At 24.8% G+C, this 23,512-nt stretch overlaps 2 protein-coding genes across 2 annotated transcripts; both read left to right on the top strand.

The window, feature by feature from the left end:
- LOC136074003 (uncharacterized) lies at window positions 1-20,817 on the top strand. The gene is made up of 12 exons (XM_065786301.1): window positions 1-110; window positions 270-334; window positions 12,979-13,144; window positions 14,739-14,934; window positions 15,419-15,475; window positions 16,168-16,203; window positions 17,329-17,357; window positions 18,509-18,595; window positions 18,699-18,794; window positions 19,098-19,193; window positions 19,292-19,387; window positions 19,490-20,817. The coding sequence occupies exons 1-12, from the start codon at window positions 1-3 to the stop codon at window positions 19,578-19,580; spliced, it is 1,125 nt and encodes a 374-aa protein (XP_065642373.1). The 3' UTR covers window positions 19,581-20,817.
- Window positions 20,723-22,454, top strand: LOC136075061 (uncharacterized). Its single transcript, XM_065787298.1, has 2 exons — window positions 20,723-21,761; window positions 21,878-22,454. The coding sequence occupies exons 1-2, from the start codon at window positions 20,724-20,726 to the stop codon at window positions 22,073-22,075; spliced, it is 1,236 nt and encodes a 411-aa protein (XP_065643370.1). The 5' UTR covers window position 20,723; the 3' UTR covers window positions 22,076-22,454.
- The last annotated feature ends 1,058 nt before the right edge of the window (window positions 22,455-23,512 follow it).

Genomic DNA, 23,512 nt, shown 5'->3' with positions numbered 1-23,512 from the left:
ATGTTAAAACGTCTTTTTACTAAAAGTCGACATGGTATAACGTCATTCAACAGCAACAACTGCTGCATCACAACAACAGCTGCAGTATTACAAGAGGTTACCAAAATCAGGTAAATTTACAGTTTTTATAATTTTTTTTTTAAATTTTTATTTTATTTATTTTTAATATTTCCATTACATTTTTTATTTTAAATTTATTATATAACGTATTTTACACGAGATAGAAGAACAAAATTGAAATTGCATCATTTATATTTATATTTAAATAGGGGTGGTAGAGCAGTGGGAGCTCTAAGGATTCAGCCCCCTCACTTTAAAAAGAGTGGGAGCTTTGGTATTGTAGCCCCCCTCCACCCTGGTTTTCAAGTCTATTAATTCAAAATGTTTAATCTTGATAATAGCAAATGACGTCAAATGTAAGCAAAGATAAAAAATCGAAGAAAAACGACTGCAAAATTGATGTTATTTTTAAATAATAGCAGTTATATGTCTTCATTTATTGTGTTACCATTTAAGCGAAAATATTTAAGCGAATAAAATTATTTTTATAAAATTTTAAAAATTTTAAGCCCCTCTCCCCGACACACACACACTTATTATACCTCGTATTTAAATATTGATTAAATTTATAAATTTATTATATTTATACGGCAAATCATGAAAGTAATCTGGTGAAATTCACATTTATATTAATTTTTATAACCTTAAATATAAGCATTTTTAGGATTTTTAAAATCTTGTTGTTAAGTTTTGTTTTATTTTTTTTTAGAGCGGAGGTGCGGGCACGCATACACCTTACCTTAAGTGGATGGGCCACAAGAGTTTGTTTTGAATTAGTAAAAAATAAATGTAATTTTTTTTTTTTTTCACATAAAACATTGTAATAATAATAAATCAAAATATATTTGTATAAACAATTTTTTTTTGGGAAAAAGGTTGTGTTTATCCATCACACCACACCCACCTTTACTTAAACATAAACCTCTCAAATTTAGCAATGCTCCAGAAACAAATTAAAACCAATTCAGTAAAAAAAACCACCATTTTGTGTATGAAATTAAGATTAATTGACTGTTAAGGTGATGGTTTGAAGCCCCCTCTAGCCGCTCAGATATGCCTGGTGGTTATATTTTAATGGAATTGTGTATCCCACTCTTGCACCTATCTTTTGATACTAAGTTACAGGCATTTGGTTAAGAATTGACAAAGTTCTAGTAATTTTAGGTAAAAAAACATTTATTTTGACCACAGTTTCTTCAACAATTCCATATTTACAAATTGTTTGAGTTTGATAATTTTTTTACCTTTAAAATACTGTATTGATCCTCTTTTTAATGATATATAACAATCTAACATTTAAACAATTTGAAAATTATATAGATATATATATATATATATATATATATATATATATATATATATATATATATATATATATATATATATATATATATATATATATATATATATATTATAAATTATATATATATATAATAATAAATATATATATATATATATATATATATATATATATATATATATATATATATATACAAATATATATATATATATATATATATATATATATATTTATATATATATATATATATGTATATATGTATATGTATATAAATGTGTGTATATATATGTATATATATATGTATATATTTATATTTATATAAATATGTATATATATATGTATATATATATATATATATATATATTTATATATATTTTATATATATATATATATATATATATATATATTTATATATATCCTTGCTTCATGTACATTTATATACATATACATATATGTATATAAATGTACATTTATATACATATACATATATACATATATATATATATATATATATATATATATAAATATATATATATTTGTTTTTTCTTGGTGACATTTTTGATCATTGAAATGAAGCAAGGATATTTCTTTTCAATATGAACAATATGTGTCAATTTGAATTCCACAGGTAAACTAATGAAATCAAGTCGAAAGTGCACCATTTTATACAAAAATTTTTTGTATTTAAAATCTAATTGAAAATATTTAAAATCTAATTAAAATGTTTTAATTAGTTGTTTTTTTTAAATCTAATTAAAAAATCTTATTAAAGATCTAATTAAAAAATTAATTTTTTTTGTCAAAAACAAATTAAATTTTTAATTAGATTTATTAAAATCACGGAGTCAAAATATAAGTTAATTATTAAAAATAATTTATTAAGCATTTTGTAAATTATAATAAATTTTAATTTGGAAAATAATATAATATTTATGCCTCGTTCTACTTCTCGCGAGAATCATTTATTTCTCGTTTCTTACAAGAAGTCCCATTTCTCACGAGAAACAAGAACGAGACAAGATCTCGCTCATTGTTAAAATATATATATATTTATATATATATATATATATATATATATATATATATATATATATATATATATATATATATATATATATATATATATATATATATATATATATTTATATATATATATATATATATATATATATATATATATATATATATATATATATATATATATATATATATATATATATATGTATATATATATATATATATATCGGCATTTTTTTTTAAATTGAATTTCAAAATCAAAGAATTTCGTTTTTTGCGATTCGAATCAAAATTTAAAGGATAACTAAAGAAAATAAATTTTTTTACAATGCATTTAGTTTTTTACAATAATTCAGAAAAAAGCAACAACAAAAAAAAGATGTATATACTCTTTATCTGTGCTTTTTGCACTGGTTAACCTTTTAAACAATTGATTAGGAAGGTATTTAAGGATAAGTAACATTGTTTTAATAGTGTTTTAAAGCGCTAAATATCTAAAAAAAACAATTCCAAAAAAAATAAATAAGGTTTCGGTTTTCTATTATTTTCAAATCAAATCTTGAATTACCTTTTTTAACTAAAAATGAAATTTCAAAGTTTTTCAGGGCAGTAATTTATGAACTGCAATTAAATGATTGCTGTGACTCTATGATGCATAGTGCATCGTAGAGTCACAACTAATATGTGTTATAAACACATATTAGTTTCAAATTTTTGAAACAATGGAAAATTAAAAAAAATAATTTTTGATTTCAGAAACTTATCAATTTGAAAATAAATAATAATTGTTGCTTTTGTTGTTGAATATTTTAACTTTAGTTATTTTTTTATTATGACTACTATATTTTATGTCTAAATAGATAAGTATTCTAATACCAGTCTATTCTATACTATACTGTCCAGTCTATTCTATTCTATACTAGTCTAGTTTTTTGTGTTTATGAGGTAATGCATAGGGATTGCAAATTTACTGAACTTTCTTATTACCGGTAATTCTGTAAGAGTAAAATTCATTACTGGTGTAATTTGACACATTCTAAAATTACTTTGGAATGCCTATTAGTTTTTAAAATTGAAGAACTTTTAAATTTAAATTTCAAATTACATGACTATTTTGTTTTGTATAACTTTTTTATCATTTTCAACTGCTTAAAAAATACAACAAAATAATCATAACTTAGTTTTATAAAGAAATAACAAGAAAATAAAATCAATTCTTTTAAATTCAATCTTTAGTATGATTTCTTTTAAATATGCTTTCAAGAAGCATAAATCATCTATGATCCGGCCATTTAATAGGGATACACTTGTTGTGATGAGCTCGATAGAAGAAAAAATACTTTCTGATTTTATACTGACGAAATGATACTGTTGAGTATTATATCATTTAGTTTTGGTAAAAGGCCTAATATTGTAACAATTTTTAAATATTTTAATGGACATACCTATATTTGCACGTCTAATAATGGGATTAATGTTCTTTTAGAATAATAGCTCTAAACTATGATGCTAAACCCATAACAAACTTCAAGTTTTAAATTTGACAAAAATTATCTTGCGTATTTTTTATGGGTATTCATTCAAAAAAAAAAAAAATCTTTAGAATATTGGTATAACCCTTTCTATAGTTTTGGCTAATAGCAAAATAATGAGGTTAAATACTTGTACTCATAATTTAAGAGCACTATACAGTGCTCTTAAATTATGAGGTGTACAAACAAGTATTTAACAAGTAACAAACTGACTTTGGCTGCTAATAGTGTAACTGCTGCACTAAACAAATAATTTACTAATTTAATGAAGTATTTTAAAATTGTTAATTAAGTATACAAATTAGACTGAAAATGAATAATTATCAGCAACTAGATGCATTTTTTTTCTCCCATCTATAATAAGAATTATAAAAAAATTATCCTCTATAATAAGAATTATAAAAAATTTGTATACAGACAAAATATTTGTTACTTTATTACCTCTTTGACTTTTTTTTGATAAGATTATGTTTATGATATGAGTAAAATAATTATGTGCACATTTAGTAAATATCAAATCAACAAAATTCTAGAGACAGAATAATAACAGGAAGAAAATAACTGTTTAAGTAAAAAATAAAAATGGAGAAAAACTTTTCTATTTATTTCTAGTTTTCTATGTGTTAAATAGATGAGTAGTGCAGTTTTTTATTGAATGAATGTATGTAGTTTCTTAGATTTTTATAATATTTTTTTAAACCAAATTTACCAGTAATCATCAATAAAATTATCAATAACAAAATTATACATTTTTAAATTGATTTACCTGTAAACCAGTTAAGTGATTGTCCATAAAGTACGCAACGCAAAATATTTTTAAAAAACAGAAGTAGGATATGTTAAGCTTTTTTATGTGGCAGTTTTCATTAAACTTAATAGGCTAGTTTTCTTTTTTATTTAAATTAAGACTTAACAAGGGAAAACTTTTAATCTTAAAATCCTAAATATATTGTTTAAATATATCCTAAATAATCCTAAATTTATTGTTTATTTTTTTATGTTATTAATTTATGTTTTTCATAGTTTTGGCATTGGTGATCAAGCACATAGATTGTATTAGTATTCTTAGGAATACTAATACAAAATATTTTTATTAGATTATATACAAAGTTTTTGAAAAAAATTAGCATTTATATATGACTTTTTGAAATTAATTATAATGATGATCCTCATCATTATTCCAGCGCCTTTGTTTTGTCTCTTCTACAGATTGAACATTTCTCATAATGCTGTTCCTCCAATTTATATAACCTTGAGCATCTTCTGTCCTTACCTGTCACTTTTTAAGTGTTGCATTGTACAACCTGCAATGCACTTTTTAAGTTTTTATTCTTCTACTTTTTACCTACTAATAACTAATCATTTTATGCTCTATATTTCTAAACTCTTTAATCTTCCCTGATACACTGTAATAGATAGACTGTCTATTTCTAATCTCTAAAAATATTTGCTTATTTTTTTGTTTTTCAAAGTCAGACCCACCACATTTAAATAACCCACACACATCTTACTCATGCCCTTGATGCTTTTTCTGCTCCTGCAGCTGTACCAATTGTATCTTTGAGATGACAAAACTTATCATTACCTTGTTTTTTTATCTATTATTAATTTTACTATCTTTTTTGCCTTTTTTTCTGCACTCAAAACCGACTATCTTATAAGAACATTGAAACACTACATCTCTTTAGCTCTAACTCTTTTCTACACTCTCCACTTGGTCGCTTCCTTGTATTTTCTTTCTAGCTCATTCTTTACTTGACATCTTTTTAACACCATTCCTTCCGACACTGATTTCTTAGTATAAGTTTTTCTTCTGATTTTGCAATCAAGCACAAATAAACTAGAATAGGTCTCATGGTAAACCTATTCTAAACTCTTTAGAGCTTAACAATAAAAAGCAAAGGACTGAGTTCTCAACCCTGATGGCACACCAACCTTTATTCCAAAAATTTTACTCTCATTAATTTGTTTTGATTAATATTGTCATATTTTTATAAAAAGCTATAGTATCATAAATATTACGCCTGTTGTCCCCTTCTCTGACCTAAAAACAAACAGTATTTTACTGATAAATACGCTGCTTATTATGTTGTTATATGCTCTTGCAATAGTTCTTTCTAAAACCTTCATTACTTAATCAAGCAGGTTTATTCTTTAATATAAACTACCCTTTAGAGAGTCATATTGTATTTACAAATTTTTACTGTCCAATTTTTTATTTTCATTTAACATCCTTTTGCAGTTGTACTTTACAACAGTAAAAAAGTTTTGCAAGCATGATATGATTGCGTACCTTAAAAGTATAATATTTAGAACAGCCATGGCTTGATTTCATGGGTACAGTCATTTGGGATTATATATTTGTACAATTTCATTGCAAAGATCTAACACCTAATGAACATCCACATCCATGAAGCTTTTAAAAACTACCTTAATACACTAAAAGGATTATCAGACTTGCCTAACTGAGCCTTTTGAATATCTTTCCTTTCCCTTGTTTGTTTCCTTTTACTACTTGTTATCAACTCTGCTGGTCCTCTAACCTTATTTACCTTTCTTGATCCTATTAAACTCTTTATTTAGCAAATTTTCAAAATGAATTGTCCAACTTGTTTTTACTTAAACTTCATTTGTAAGTATTTTTTCAAATACTTTAATACAACCTTTAATACAACCTTTAATACAACCTTTAACAAAATCTATATTTTTTGTAATTATTTGCTTCACAAATCTAGATTCTCCATTCATTTTATCCATCTAGCATCTCACCTCATCCTTCTGCTTGTTTGACTGAACTTTGTATACATTTTGTTTTGCCTTATGCTTAGACTCATCATGCAAGAACATGTCGTATGCATTCACAGATTCTTTCCACATTTTATAAAATTTGCTAATTTTTGCTACAATTTTAGCCAAGTATTCATTCAACTGCTGTGATTCTTTGTATTGTTGATGACCTTATGTTCGTTGTGTTTTTTTTATTGCTTTTGCAAGCACGATATAACTGTCAACTTTTAAATTATTATAATTTAAAGGTTAGCAATCATATCAGGTTTGCAAAACTTTTTCACTGTTGTAAAGAACAACAGCAAAAAATAAGTTTATTTCATTACTGGAGTCTCTTGACCATTTACTAAGGATTTTAAGGTATCTTTTATATTGCTCTTATTTCAACACAAAACTTTATTTGTATTACTAACACTTTTTTTTTGTATTATTATTAATTAGAATAAATATTTTTAATCATTAATGGACCTGTTTTGGTACATTTGGCCTGATACGGGCGCCCAAAAAAACACTAAAAAATTTTTTTTTGTTTGTTTTTGTTTTTTTAAAAGAAAACTATTTCTGTTTCAAATGTAGTGTTACATAAATGTAGTAAACTAATTTATATTTATTTTTGCTAGTTCGTTTTTATCTTTAGAACAATTCGATGGATTTGAAAGTTATTCCATGCCATAACTTGTTTATAACTGTTATTTAGTAATTAACCGAATGTCAGTTTGAAAAAAGTTTTGATTGCTGCAGAAAACTTCTTGAAACCGTACTCGTTACTTCTCATACAAGGTAATATTAGTGGCAATGTTTTCTCGGTACAAATCCCTGCTGGGTATTCCTTATTGGTCCGATATTATTTTTAAATTATTTCAGTTCATTTACAACCTCGACAATCGCAATCAGTTTGTCATCTTCATTCTATGGTTGAAGTTACTTAAGAAACAGACAATTTTAATCCTTAAGTAGTTTCGTTTTAAATAGCATGTTGTTGTTCTTATTTTTACCTTTTTTTCAAACTTTCTAAGTTTTCGAACGAGTTATTGCAAATCCAAGAATTAACTTAATTAACCCGTTTTATTTTATTATATATAATTGAGTCTGGTAATATTATTTCTATCAAGTAAAATTTATTATGTAAAAATAAACCTGACTTTTTATTCATTGTTGTTATTTTTGTATTTAAATATTTTTAAAAATTGGCCTTTTAATCTAAAAAAAAACGTTAGAAGCCTAATAAAACTTTTTTTTTTCATATTATACCAAACTGGTCTGCAAACTTTCTAAAGATAATTTAATCCGTATGTATAATTTATATAATAATATATAATCCGTAAATAATTTACCGGACTTACTCTGTTATGTAATTCCTCGTTAATTTTACGAACGCCTCACCCAGTTTAAAAATAAGGGGCAACTCTCTTGAAAATTACTACACTACCACCACCTTTAAGTTTGTGACTTCAAACTAAATTTTACTTTCTGTAGTTATAAGTTTTTAACTCGAAATAAAGAGCTTTCCAAAAAACTTTATTTTGTTCCATTATGCAATTATAAATAAAATCATTATATTTAAATAAAAACTAGAAAAAATATTAAGCTAATTGAGTTTATTATTTTCAAAACAAATTATATTGCCATAGGAGGTTCTAAGTTATGGAATACTTTATTTGGTGCTGTGGCTAGTGGTGCGGCCCCCAACATCTGTGATTAAGAACCTAAAACTAAAAAACAACTTAATATTAAGCATTTAAAAAAAAATATTTTAAATTTCAAAAAGTTCCCACTAAATTGTGGCAAAGGGCCGTTTAACTTGCTGTGCTTTCCCAATTGGGGGCATGGAGGAGCCTGGTTACTCTGACTTTATTAAACAGTCACCTAAAAAAATGTTCTTCTCTTTTTCTATTAATAAATTCAACGAGAACTTTTTACCGACGTAATATAAGCAGAAGCGTTATCGCAATCTGCGATAATTGGATAAGAAATCGGGGGTGCTCAGTTACAAATGCGATATTTAGTTAGGTAATCGTAATGCTGTCATTTTTATGGAGAGATTCGTTTGGCAGTTTATTGTGAGTTAACTTTTATAGAAAACTTGAGTGCAATTTTTTATCGCATAATCGAAAAAAGTAGCTTTTCTTCTAACTGCTAATGCAGTAACGCCGATGCTAAATGTAAAAAAAATAGATTCTTTTTAAGCTTTTCATTTCTTTTAAACTTCTTTAGCTTCATTTTATTTCTTTTAAACTTCTTTAGCTTATCTTATAAACGAAAAGAATAGATATCTTAACTATTCATGCATATAGCTTTTAAATGTAACAGTAATTTTAGTTTTTAACTTTTTAATATTTGTAAGCCACGCTTTACAATAAAAAAGCACGTCTCGGCGTAGCAAAAAGACAAATGAACCTTTCAGAAAATCCTTAAGGCACTTTATTACTAAAATGAGTCAAGCACTAATTTGTGTTATCTGTGGTTAGATACAAGTTCCCTTGAGAAATCACATAAAAAAAAAGTTCCCATAAGAAATCACATAACAGTTGATTTTAGAATCGCCTTAAGTCACTGACTTGTGGTTTTTCTTACTTCAGACGACCGATAGATTTTACATGAAGAATCTAAACATCTGCAGAAATCCAGTTAAAGCATAAGTTTATATCAAAATTTTTTGTAAAAAATGGTGGTTGTGAAAAAACTGAATTTCTTTTTTTAGTGAAATGATTTATGCAAATCCTATCGGTCAAACCGGGAGTATAATACATTAAAAAACATATGTGCAAACAGATTTTTATTTTTTCGCTTTTGTTTTATCAAGATATCATGTCTCAAAAATAACATTTTAACAGTCAAAACTCACACATTTTCCGCCATTGGATTTTCTGCTAGAAAAATAAAAAGTTTTTCTTTTATATCTCATTTTCAACCTCTCCATTGCATTTATAAAAGCAGCCGTGGTGCAGTATTTAGATCGCTACCTTCGAGAAGTAAAACTAATCATTGCCTCTTTTAATAAAAAGAGGTTCAGGGGGAAATTTCAATTTACTTAGAATTAATCATGCTTTACTCACTATATTGAGAATTAATATAAACATTCTTTCCGAGTTTAATTCACTTTTTAGTATATAAGTCTACGTTTTACACATCCGTTACTCAAGAATTACTTTCATTGTATGACAGTGTAAAAATAAAATAAATAATATCTTTAGAGTGGAGGGCATAAGGCCACAATTATAATATATAAGAAACTGAAATGTTTTCTTGTTATAAAACGTATTTTATCCGTAAAATCTTTTAATTGGTTAAGTGGTTAATAAAAATTTTGTTTAAAAATGCTGCATAAAATGTAAGAACCAACATTCCAAAATTGAGAAACATCTGAACATGAGCGGCCTGCGTATCACTTTTAAATAATGAAAAATAACATAAACAGTAAAGTTGAAAATAAATTTATAATAGTAATTAACTCCTAATATTAGGAGTTTTGATTGATTTTTAAGACTTTTAAAATCATAAACTATTACATTTAAATAAGATAAAAAACTTCTTCTATTTGTAGTAAAAAACATTAACTTGCTTTAGTTTGGATGTAATTTATCAAGCAGAAAACAGTGCCTTCAATATCAAGCAACAGAAATAACAATATTACTATTAACATTCGGGGCTTCCCAAGGCTTGACCGTAGGATAGTTTTTTACTTTTTTTTAAATTTCTTGGAAATGAAACGAAGTAACTTTTTTTTCTGATGACTAACTTTTAATCCCATAAAAATATGGCTAAAGCCTTGGGTTTATAGAAAAATTATATTTTAAAAAATGGGCATTGACTTTTTATCTACCATGATCTACCATAATAAAAAATATCTATATTATTTCAATTTTATAAAACAATAACCTATCACTACGTTAGAATATTGAAATTTCAAAGATTGAAATAGTGACTTAAGAATAATTACCCAGTAATGACACATTTTCAAATCTGAAATTAGAATAGCAGAACCATTTTTGCATAGTTATTTAATTTTATTATTTTACATAAATAAAAGATAAAATATATACGGTAGACATATTTTATTTTCATCAAAAAAAAAAATTGGTAGTCTATAATTGTTATTTTTTTAATTATTATTTTTCAATTTTAAATTTCAATTGCCTCAAAATATAAAAATACCCATAGAGAACAAACAGCTATTCATAAAATAGGTTGCGCTGCAGATAAGATCAGTACAATCTTCTTGAAGTCCTTCCTCTACAATTTTAATTTTAATTTCCGTTATACTTAGGTTCACGAAACTTGTAAATAATAAACTTACGGCGAAATATGGAAAAATAAAAGGATTTACTACTTAATTTCTTATGAATATATTTGTATTCTAGATACTTAACTAAATAAAGATTTAAAATTAAAAAAAATAATTTTATAATCATGGGTTTGATTGAAAACAAAGATCAAAAATAACATAAAAATCATTTTTCATTTTTTGTCATAGGCGGGCTGGGCACTCAAGACAAACAAGAAACTCCCGGCCCTTGCTCTGTCCGGCACGATAATTGACAACGATTGCCCCTTCCGACGAGTCTTTTCTTCTGAATTATGCCATTCTTTTTTGAATTTTTTCCTGCCCTCGTCAAAGTCTTTATTTTATTGATGCGCTAACTAGTATTTTTCATTAGATACATCATATAAAACTTTTATGATCATAAAAACATAACTATTTTTAAGAATCAACAACAATTGTTGACAGTTTTGCATGTTGGAAATTCTCTATTAAATAAACCCATATTTTCACTTCGAATAATTTAGTAACTATATTAAACTTAACTATTTCAAATAAACATAGACCAATATAAAACAAAATAATTAATAGACATTCGTTTTAAAATGGTACATTAAAACTACACTAATGGTGTTTTGAAATCAAATATCACATTTTTAAGCTTTTACCCAGCTTTGTTATTTATTTACATAATTTGTAAACAAATAGCTAAGCAGACTTAGCTATTTGGCAATATTTGGTACCAAAATATATATTGGTACCAAAATAAAATCGTTCCTATTACACTCAACTAACTTTCAACTTTAAAAATCGGAACGATTTCTTGGAAAAAAGCCGTAGGAACGATTTCTTCAGGAACTATTTCCGAGAAACAGGAACGATTTCTCGTAAAATAGGGACGATTTCTTCTGGGCATAAATCTTAATTACAAAATCATAGCAAACCGCAATCATCTAAGTTGAAATATAGATTAGTTTATAGCATAGTTTATTATACTTAAATTAAGTATAGTTTTATTTATTTAATAAAGAAAATGGACTTTCAAAAAACCTACCCTAATATAAGAGTTTAAATAAAGCACACACATTTGTTGTGACATCTGTATGTATACCAATATCTTGTTACATTATATATATATATATATATATATATATATATATATATATATATATATATATATATATATATATATATATATATATATATATATATATATATATATATATATATATATATATATATATATATAAATATATATATATATATATATATATATATATATATATATTATATATATATATATATATATATATATATATATATATATATATATATATATATATATATACATATATATATATATATATATATATATATGTATATAAATATATGTATATTACTTTTACTCTAGATCTCTTAAATACACAAACCAATATTTTATGTGTTAATAACATGTTATTTGTATAGTATGTAAAGTTTATTTGTAGTAAAACTAGTTGTTATATTTAAGAGAAGACCTAAAAGTTCACCATCAGTTCAAGAAAAAATCTATAATGTTAGTTATAAAGAGGAGGATTTTCAAAAGATTTTCATTGATAATGTAATTGTTAAGTTACTTATTTAGATTATAAAGGTTAAGTTGATAAAGCAATTACAATTCGTGCCCCACCCTAACCTATCAGTCTATATATATATATATAGATTTACTCCCAGCATGTGTAGATATACTCACTGCATGTTCTCCCTAATAGTAATTTAATGTACAAACAGAGATATCTGTCGTCCCTTAAAAAATGTGTGAAATCAAGTTGCAGATCTAACTACACTTTCTATATATATATATATATATATATATATATATATATATATATATATATATATATATATATATATATATATATATATATATATATATATATATATATATATATATATATATATATATATATATATATATGTATATATATGTATTTCATACCTATATATACTTTGTGATTTAACAAATCATATGATTTTTAAAGGACACGGAGTATTTACAAAAAAAGAATTTAAAGTCGGCGATGCTTTACTTGAATATAAAGGTGAAACTATTTCAAGAAATGAAGCTAAACTACGCAGCCAAAGATATGCTATGCAAAATAAAGGATGTTTTATTTTTGATCTTTATTTGAATAATAAAAAAATGAGGTATGAGATTTTTAATTATATAGTTATTTTTAAAGTTTTTAACTTAATATATTTAAACTTATATTATAAGTTGACTTGATTCTACAATTGATAAATGAAATAAAATTTAATTAAAGGTGGGCTGATTCCGATTCCATAGATTTTAAGAAATCAAAATAATTAGAATTCTTTAATTTTTCAATAAAGTTAAATAGTTTTTTATTTTTTAAAAATTTTATCCCCACTTGATTATAAGGATCTGAACTATCCCCACCTGATTATAAGGATCTGAACTATAAAGAATTGGTAAAAAATAATCACAGAAAATAGTTTGAGACTCAAAGTTGGAAAATGGGTTGTTAAATTTTGGAATTGGATCATCTCTCCATTTAATATATTAGATTATTTGCCTAACCTTATTATTATCTTTGTATTCAACTTCTTCTAAAAGATTATACCATAAAAAAAAGTTTTAGTTTTAAATTTAACTTGATGAGTCAAAACTACTTCAAAATGCTAACACTATTTTGGCTTGGTCAAAGTTGATCTTGGGTTTGCTTAGGCCCAAAAATAAAGTCCTTGGCCTTGGCTTTGAAACTCTTGGACTTGGCCTTGAAACTCTTGGGCTTGGCCTTGCTATAATTGGCCTTGTTAACAACTGTGGTCATTGCTATATTTGATGATTTTAAAATCAAAGTTGTTCCTAAATCCTAAATGTTTCAACATTTTTTAAAGGAGTGAGTTTATTAATATTATTCATTCTTTTTTTTTTTAAACAGTTAACAAATTCATATTAAAGAAATAACAAAACTTAAATTATATATAATATCAATGAGTGTTAACCTTTTAACAGTCCCTTCCAAAATATTTTGCATAGTGAAAGTGGTTTCCAAATTCCCTTTTTTAATGTTAGGCAAAAAAGACATTTAAATGACATTTAATTTAAATTTTTTTAAAAGGATTCAGTCTTTTTAGTTTGAAAAAATTTAAAACCAGAGTTATTAGAGTTAGGAATTGAATATCTGAGTTGCATATACAGATTCAATACAGATTATAGCATCTGTTTGTTAACAAAAGTTATAATGTTTATTATAGATTACTTGACCAGAATAACAAACTATGCACTTATAACAGATATTGAGCTTTCATCTATGTTGTTGTTAAATGTATTAAATATTAGAATACTACTAATCACATCCTTGATACAAAAATAGGGTAAACACCTAAAAATTACTTTAGGTCATGACAAAGGATTTTAAGATTTACCTGAAATACATAATAATTATACTTTATGATTGATTCCCACTCATTTTACATCATATTTTATGCATAATATAAAGTATTAATTACCAGTGAGGATGTGTGATTAATCAAATAAGCAATATATAAATTAGTTATATTTTATTGTCAAGGTTTTTTTAGTTTAAAGGGTAATCTACAAAGACCTTATCACAGAGCACTGCTGAAGTGCATTAAATCAGGAAGTTCATTTTTCCTAACCAGTGTTGCTTATGTATTAAAATTAAAACTTAATTAAATTTGATCACTACTTTGATATATTTATAACTTGATATTGTTTAATTTTCTTTTAACAAGTTCATTTATCTTTAATTAGCATTGACGCTACAGACTCACAATGTTTGGGACGTTACATTAATGATGCTCCTGAAAAATTTTCAAATTGCTTGCCAAGGACATGCATCATAGATGGCAAAGAAAGTCTCATGTTATTTGCTAAAAAGTATATCCCGAAAGATACAGAGCTTCGTTATAATTATGGAGATGGCTCTAATCAATGTTGGAGAAAAAATGTAAATTATTTATTTTTTATATTTAAATTTATTTAGTATTTATATTGCAAATACATATTCAACAAAATTCATTAGGCATTAGGTAAAAAAATAACAACAAAAAATACTTACAAATTTTAAAAATTACCAGGTTTACCACATAAATATTGAAAAATTTAAAACAATCTTTTAAATTTTTCGATATTTATGTGGTAAACCTGGTATTTGGTAAATATTAAATAGATGTTTAAACCTGGTAGTTTTGTAAATATTAAATAGAAGTTTATTGTTTTCTAAATATAAAAAAATTTAATTTAAAAAAATAAAAAAATTCTATAAATAAAAAAAACAAAAACAAAAAAAATTGCACTACTTTTTTTAATATAATAACTTTATTTGTTTTGAAATAAAATCGCAATTAGTTTCCTCACTTCCGCATAAAACAAGTTTTATGGTTCTGGTCACAACAGTAAAATATATTATTCTTTTTTGTTTTTATTTTTAGAAAAAGTATTTGCAACCTTTCACTATTGATGATGTTATAGCATATTTACACGGAAAGGTTTGTTTCATTAAATTAAATGGTTTACATTATAAGTTGTATATTTAAAAATAATAGGTTATATTACAATATTTGATATTACTGTAAACTCCTGCTATCTGAAACTATTGATAACTCAAACTATTAGTAGCTTGAGTTTTCAATAGTTTCAAGTGTTAGTGAGAGTTAGTGTTAGTAACAGGAATTGTTATCACATTCCTGTTACTAACACTAACTCTCACTAACATTTTTCTATAAAAATCACTTGATAACTTGAACCCCCAATAAATCAAATACTTGCCATGTTCAATTATATATGTCCTTTTAGCTGGAAATTCTGCTTTAAAATTCAAACTTTAGAGCAAAAATAAATTAAAATCTTAATGAAAGTGATTAATTTTCATTCATTTAATTAAATTTGATTAATTTTCTCAATATCAATCGAAAAAAACATTACTTCAAAACTGAGACAAAATGACCTTTGAACATTTTAATTTATTAGACATTTTAATTACCATTCAGATCAAATATTTTTTTATTTTATCTGTAAAAGATTCAAAAAATGTCCCGATAACTCAAACATTTGCTAAGTATAAGTTATTACTTGGTCCCTTGGAGGTTTGAGTTATCAGCAGTTTACTGTACTTAATATTATTATAAAAATTGGATAAAATTTTATAACCTATTCAATGTAGCTTTTTTTATTAAAAAAGGATTTGCAAAGAAAAGTTTTTATCACTCCATCAATGGTAAGATATAAATTGTATAAGAATATTTATATTACTAGCATATTTTAAAAGTTTTTTAGTAAAATTTTAAATTTGCTAAAATATTGCTTCACAAGGGTGTGAATTTAAAAAGGTTTTTAATTTTTTTCATTATTTATTTATTTTTATTTTTTATTCCTATTATATTTATTTAAATATCTAAACTTTTTTTTGTGGTTGTTTAAAAGTTAAAAAATATTTTTTGATGCTTTATCAAATTTTTTTTACTTTAATAATAATTTATAATAGTTTTGGTGAGAGATTATATACTCGGCGTCTACAAATTTTGATAGCTAAATTTTATGAATTACCTTTTTTTATATTAGTTGCACTATATAAAACTATTGTAAAATGATTCATTTTTCATGTTTGCATTTAGCAAAAATAATAAAATAGTAAAAAATAATAAAATAACACTAAAATTGGTGTTAAATTTTCATGTCTACATTATTTCTGAACATATTTGGAAAATAGAATTCACATTAGCTATGTTAATTTGATTAGTCTTTTGTAAAAATGATATATTTTAATAGCCCTGCACCTACACAAGACAAAACTAATAAGAGAAAAAATTATTTTTGTTTCGAATATGTTAATACATAAAAACATATTATGAGTACTCCTGGATCCAAATAAAAGAAACTCGTCTTTTGCTTCTATTGAGTGATTGATTTTCAAATAACAAAAGGATCATATTTATACTAAATGCAGCTCTATGCCACACTGCAACATCCTTTAAAAAACTATTGACTTATTGATTTATATAGGACTATTATATAGGCTATTTGAAAATTAAATTGTATTTATATTATGCAGAAATGTCTTTGTGTAATTAATGTCTAAGTGTAGTAAAAAGTACCTTTAATTAGTAAGAGGGGATTAACAAAATATTAAATTTTAAACTATAAACATATTTTTATGACTATTTTGTGTATTTCATGTTGCAAAATGATTATATTTTATATAAATATAAAGTTTATATTTGTATTGTTTGTATTTCAAATAAAATTTGAAATAAAACAAGTTTTACTTGAAAAAAGACAAAAAAATATTAATTTGGGCTTATAATTTGATCAGGACTGTATATATTATCTTGAGTATTTATAGGTGTCAAAAAAAAAGGAGTTTTCATCAAGGTAAGATATACTTTTAAATTCAATTATTCATACATTCATTCATTCAATATTTGTATTTTATTCTACTCTTACATACTTACTAAATGAAAATTATTTACAAATAAGAGAGAGAGGGAGAGAGAGAGAGGGAGAGAGAAAGAATAATATATGTAAATAGTTAGTTAATATTTAAATATTTATTTAGTTAAAATATAAAAAATATTTTAACTAACCAAATATTTGTGATTACAGTTTAAAAAGTATTTTTTATTTATCTTCTTTTTTTTTATTTATGCTTTAATATTCAAATTTGTATAATTTTAAATAAGTTTTGATTATGAGAAGATTTTATATGCATTAGCATTTTCAGAAGTTATTACTTCTGAAACTGCTAATTACAGTAAATAACTTTTATTTTCTTTCGTTTTTTCAAATGTTTTCTGGTTTTTATTGAGGAAACACCAGTAGATTATATTGTATTAACTTATTTTTTTATAAGTTTAACATCCAGGGTTTTATACTTATACCATATGTATATATAGTCAATACCCTTGTGTGGTTGGACGCCTTTCTGTAATCTCATTTTTGTCTTTAAATATGACATTATGGAAGAGTTGGAGCAATATTTTACATTTTACATTATTTTTTACAACCTAGTATACAAAGTAAGTCTACTATTATGCACCTATAACGATTCCAGCTTTTTCAGAAGTTATTACATATATATAACTTATTTCTGAGTGAGTGGATAAAAATCTTAAAAACTGTATATAAAAAAAAAATAGAATAATCTAGATATATTACTGTTTTGAAAAATGGCTGAAAAGAAAATAGTCTTTTGTTTTTTTTGGAAAAAAAAGGTTTACTGTTAGTTTGAAAAAATTTGCAGTGTTAAGTTTAAGTTTTTTCTTTTTTTATATTGCAAAACAGTATTTAATTTTAGTCTTTTATTGATAACTTTTTTCGTAACAAAATTGACTCTTGCATTACTTCATGTAAACAAAAATGAATTATTTGTACCAAACCCAAGACTTTGGAAAGTTGTTATTTCTAACACAACTAGTTTAAATTATGTTTATATAAATTTTTTTAATTAGTTGTCCACTTTCAATTAAATTAACAAAGAAGTGATAAATTTTTGTGATGAATAATCTTGCTTAATTTTGTTTTAGCCTAACATCTAGTAAAGAATGCAAAGAAACTTTTGAAGATTTTGTTGCAAATTCGGCTGTTATCAGCTCTGAAGCTCAAATTTTAAAGTATGTTTACATAAACTTTTTTAATTAGTTGTCCTCTTTCAATTAGAGTAATGAAGAAGTAATTGATTTTTGTATTTAATAATCTTCTATGATTATCTTTTAGCTTAACATTTAATAATGAATTACAAGAAACTTTTGGAGATTTGTTTGCAAGTCCCTCTGCTTTACAAGTTATTAGCTCTGAAGCTCAAATGTTTAAGTATGTTTACCATAAACTTTTTTAATAAGTTGTCCACTTTCAGTTAGAGTAATGAAGAAGTATTAGATTTTTGTATTTAATAATCTTCTATGATTGTGATTTATCTTAACATCTAGTAATGAATTACAAGAAACTTTGGGAGGTTTGGTTTCAAGTCCCTCTGCTTTAAAAGTTTTTAGCTCTGAAGCTCAAAAATTAAAGTATGTTTACATAAACCTTTTCAATTAGTGGTCCACTTTCAGTTAGAGTAATGAAGAAGTATTAGATTTTTGGATTGAATAATCTTGTTTGATTTTGTTTTAGCTTGACATCTAGTAATGAATTTAAAGAAACTTTGAAAGATTTGGTTCCAAGTCCAGCTGCTTCACATATTATCAGCTCTGAAGCTCAAATTTTAAAGTATGCTTGCTTAAACATTTTTTTAATTAGCTTTCAGTTGAAGTAATGAAGAAGTAATACATTTTTGGATTCAATAATCTTGTTTGATTTCGTTTTAGCTTAGCATCTAGTAATGAATATATAGAAAGTTTTGATGATCTTATTGCAAGTCCTGCTCCTTCACAAGTTATTACTTCTGAATCTCAAATTTTGAAGTATGTTTACATAAACATTCTTAATTAGTTGTCCACTTTCAATTGAAGTTATGAAAAAGTAATAAATTCTGTAATTAATAATCTTTTATGATTTTGTTTTAGCTTAACATCTAGTGTAGAAAGTAGTTTTCAAGAATTTATAACACTTCCTGAAATGCCAAAAAAATTTTCTAAAGCTCCAGTTTTGAAGTAAGATTAATTTAAGTTTTGAAGTAAGATTAAAGAATAAATAATATTTACAGTTTAAATTGATTTTAGTATTGGTTCTTTGTGTTTATAGTTTAGATTATTACTTGTTTGATTTAACTATCTTGCTAAGATTTTTTATGTTTAAATATTTAGTTTCTTTTTGTTGTTAGAAATCAGTATATAAAAAACTGCTTAAAATGTAATGTATCTACTTTGGATCTTCCTAGTCATATGGCACTAGAACATAATTGGTTTATAGCAAGTAGCAAGAGTGATGTTGGGGTTTTTAATTTGAGAAAACCTTATAAAAAAAATCTTCTCCATTAAAATTTAAAAACTATCATAAAAAAAAACATGTCCAGTGCCCAACTGCTACAAAGTTACAAAAAACGTTGGCGAACATCTAAGGAGTAAGGCTCACAATATTCATCCTGGAAAAGAATATTATGCACTTTTAAAAAGTGCAAAGATATACAAAGGGATAGAGATAAGTACTGAATCTCCCAATAAAGCTCTTGAGATTTATAAACCCACATTTTCATCATACAGTTCTGAAAATGGAACTTCAAATAATGACAGTTTTTTAAATAAACCAACATCTTCAATTACTGAAAAACCTCAGTATTTTAATACGGAAAATCTAACTATTCCAATTTCTACATTGCCTCAACTAAGACCTAGAGTATCTAATGTCCCAAATTGTTTAGATGAAGATTATGATGATGTTGGCAATTATAATGATGATAATGATAATGACTCTGATTATGTTTTTTCTGATACAGAGGAAATTTCAAATCAGTCATTAAAAGTTAAATTAAACTCATCGGTTGAAAATTTGCTATCTGATTTTTACAATTTTTATACAGGTCCGGATAGAGGTCGTAGTTCCAGATCTCTTGAAAGGGTTAGAGAGGATGTCAAAAGAATTTTACTTGCCGTTAATGCAACATCATCTGTTAATGTACTTTTTGAAAATGATACGGATATCATTAGAAATCTTTATCTTCAAAAATATTGAGTTGAGCGAAAATTAGAAGCAGGCTCAATAAAAACCTACTTAAATTCATTAAAAGATTTTTGTTTATTTCTTTCAGCATCAAAAAACAGGCCGCCTAATCTCTCTGTTGAAGATATTTATAAAACAATTATGAACATAGAAAATTGGAAAAAAAAATATAAAGCTAAAGCTAATCTACAAAAATATAAAAAAGCAGAAGATGACTATGAAATGCTTGTTACACCAGATCAAATTAAAAAATATGAAAACAGCAAAAATGCATTATTTGCCAAAGAACTGCAAGACTGTTTAAAAATTGATAATGCTAAACCATTATCTCAATTTGAGTATTGTTCATATAGGGACCATATGATTTATATTGTTCATTTTTGTGGTGCTCACAGATTTGGTGTTACTGCTCATATGAGTATGAATGAGTATGCAAGACACAAAGTTTTAGGTAATGGAATTCGAGTGGTAAGTGTTTCGGATCACAAAACCGTTGCAAAGTATGGTCCAGCTCGAGTAACACTAAATCCATTAGAATTCGAATGGTTTGAAATATTTGTTAAATTTGTTAGACCAAAGTTGCCAACTAATAATTCAGATAAGTTTTTTTTATCTTGGTCTGGAAATGAAATGTCTCCCGGAGATATTAGTGGCAGATTAAACTCCTTATGGGTAAAAGCTGGTATTTTTGATGGGCGTTGCATTCCTAAAAAATTATCGGCTAACATAGTTCGGAAAACAACATCGACTATGGTAAATGATGAAAGTATTCCGTTTTATAACCAGAGAGGTATTGTGGCAGGTTCCATGGCGCATAGCAAAAAAACTGCAGCTGTCCATTATGAAACCAAAAATCAGTTGGACCATGCTGTTAAAGGAAGCGATATAATCAGAAAAAGTTTTCAATCTTCACCATCAAAACCAAGAGTTGATTTTATTCCTCATTCTCCAATCAATATTAATCAAGGAAGTTTTAATACTCCTAAAAAAATATGGAGTAATGATGAGACCTCATTATTAAGTTCACTATTCCCAGAAAATCAAAACATAACATATAGCCAAGTGAGATCTTCGCTTGCTAATTCACCGTCCAATAGTTTTAATTGTTCTCCAAGACAAGTGTACGATAAATTAAAAAGCATCAAGAGAAAATGCACTGTCACAGAAATAGACACAAAGGTTGTTTTGTTAAATTTTAGTTTAGTTAATTTTTAAAATTTTTAATTTAGATAATAATATATGTATATATATGAATATATATGTATATATGTATAGATATATTGTATTTAATTTAGACAAAAAGGCATTTGAGTTATGATAGGAAAAGCTGGTCAGCAGAGCAACTAAATGATTTAAAAAACCATGGGAAAGATCTAATTTTAGGAGGACCTCTTTCTCAAACTCGAATAGTAGATGTTCTTCAAAACACTAGTTTATTAGAAAATTTTACAGTTACCCAGATTAGAACACGTATTAACCATGAAAGAAGTTAGATTAACGTTTTTATAGCAGTTATGATTAGAATATATATTTTTATCAGTTTATATTTATTAATAAACTTTTTTCAAAAGTTTAAATAAAATGGAACCAACTATTCGATAAGGTTTAAAAATATAAATCAACTGAGGTTTTGGGAATCATTAAAGAGTTGCATTAATCATAAAAATTAAATTTTTAAAATACATAAATTTTCTTGTTTCAATAAAGATTAAAATTAAATTTTTTTTTCTCATTTTTTTGTTGGTTCTTTTTTATTTAAAGCTGCATTGTCCAATGTTGTTCGAAATACTCTTTTTAGTTCTTGAGAATATTATGGTTTTAATATTTATGAAGTAAATAAAACATTTTATTTGGCCTATATATATATATATATATATATTTATATATATATATATATATATATATATATATATATATATATATATATATATATATATATTTATATATTTATATATATATTATATATATATATATATATATATATATATATATATATATATATACACAAAATTATCTTGTTAGAAGTTTGTATTTGATTTTTAAAGTTAAAGTATAAAAGATGAGAGATATTTGTTTGAGTTATTATAGTTGTTAAGAATGTTTGGTAAAAATACATGAATAGTTTAATTATTTAAATACAGTATTACTGTGACCTAATCTGGGAAAAGGGAATTATTTTAAGATATTTTAGTCATTAGTATGTTAACAATTATTTACGTGGTAGGTTTTACCATTAGCTCTTGTACGTATGAGGAACTCTATTATCACTGAATGAGGAAAAAATATTGCAGACTAGCATTTTGGAATTTCGAGCCTAATTCTAAGTGTTACAATTCGTTAATAACTACAAAAAAAAAATTAATTTTTATCTAAGAGTCCCTACTTCCAGATTAGGTCACATATTATTTAAATATCTTTAGTAGTATTCAGTAAGTATCAGTAGTATTTCCCCCAGTTTTTGAATATTAACTATTAAAGATTTTTAATAGACTTTTCAATCTTGAATAAATTAGTATTATGTGTTTTCTACATATTAATAATAAAAAAACTTATGTCATTCAGATATTTAGATTATGGCTATGCATGGTTCAGGAGAGCAGAGATGTTTGATAAGTTACTTTATATCTAATTGATTCTTAAAATATTATTTAATGATTAAAATTTTTAAAATAGTTATTACTTAATAACCAATAAAAAATATATAATTTTAAAATATTAAAATTACTTTAAGTTGTTATTACTTAAGTTTTAAAGTATTATTTTCAATTTATTGTTTTGTATATACTCTTCTCGTTTCAGCATAGTTTGGATGCAAATAGCTGTTATCTTAATTTTAAAATCTTGTGTTTTGTAGTTAAAAATTTTTTCCTAATTTAAACTTATTTCTTAGCCAGTCTCTACATGCTGAATGTTATTTGAACTGCCACATT

The sequence above is a fragment of the Hydra vulgaris genome, chromosome 01 (genome assembly GCF_038396675.1).
Source record: "Hydra vulgaris chromosome 01, alternate assembly HydraT2T_AEP".
NCBI classification, from domain to species: Eukaryota; Metazoa; Cnidaria; class Hydrozoa; order Anthoathecata; family Hydridae; genus Hydra; species Hydra vulgaris.
The sequence above is the reverse complement of the archived record's forward strand: the minus strand, read 5'-3'. Positions and strand labels throughout refer to the sequence as shown.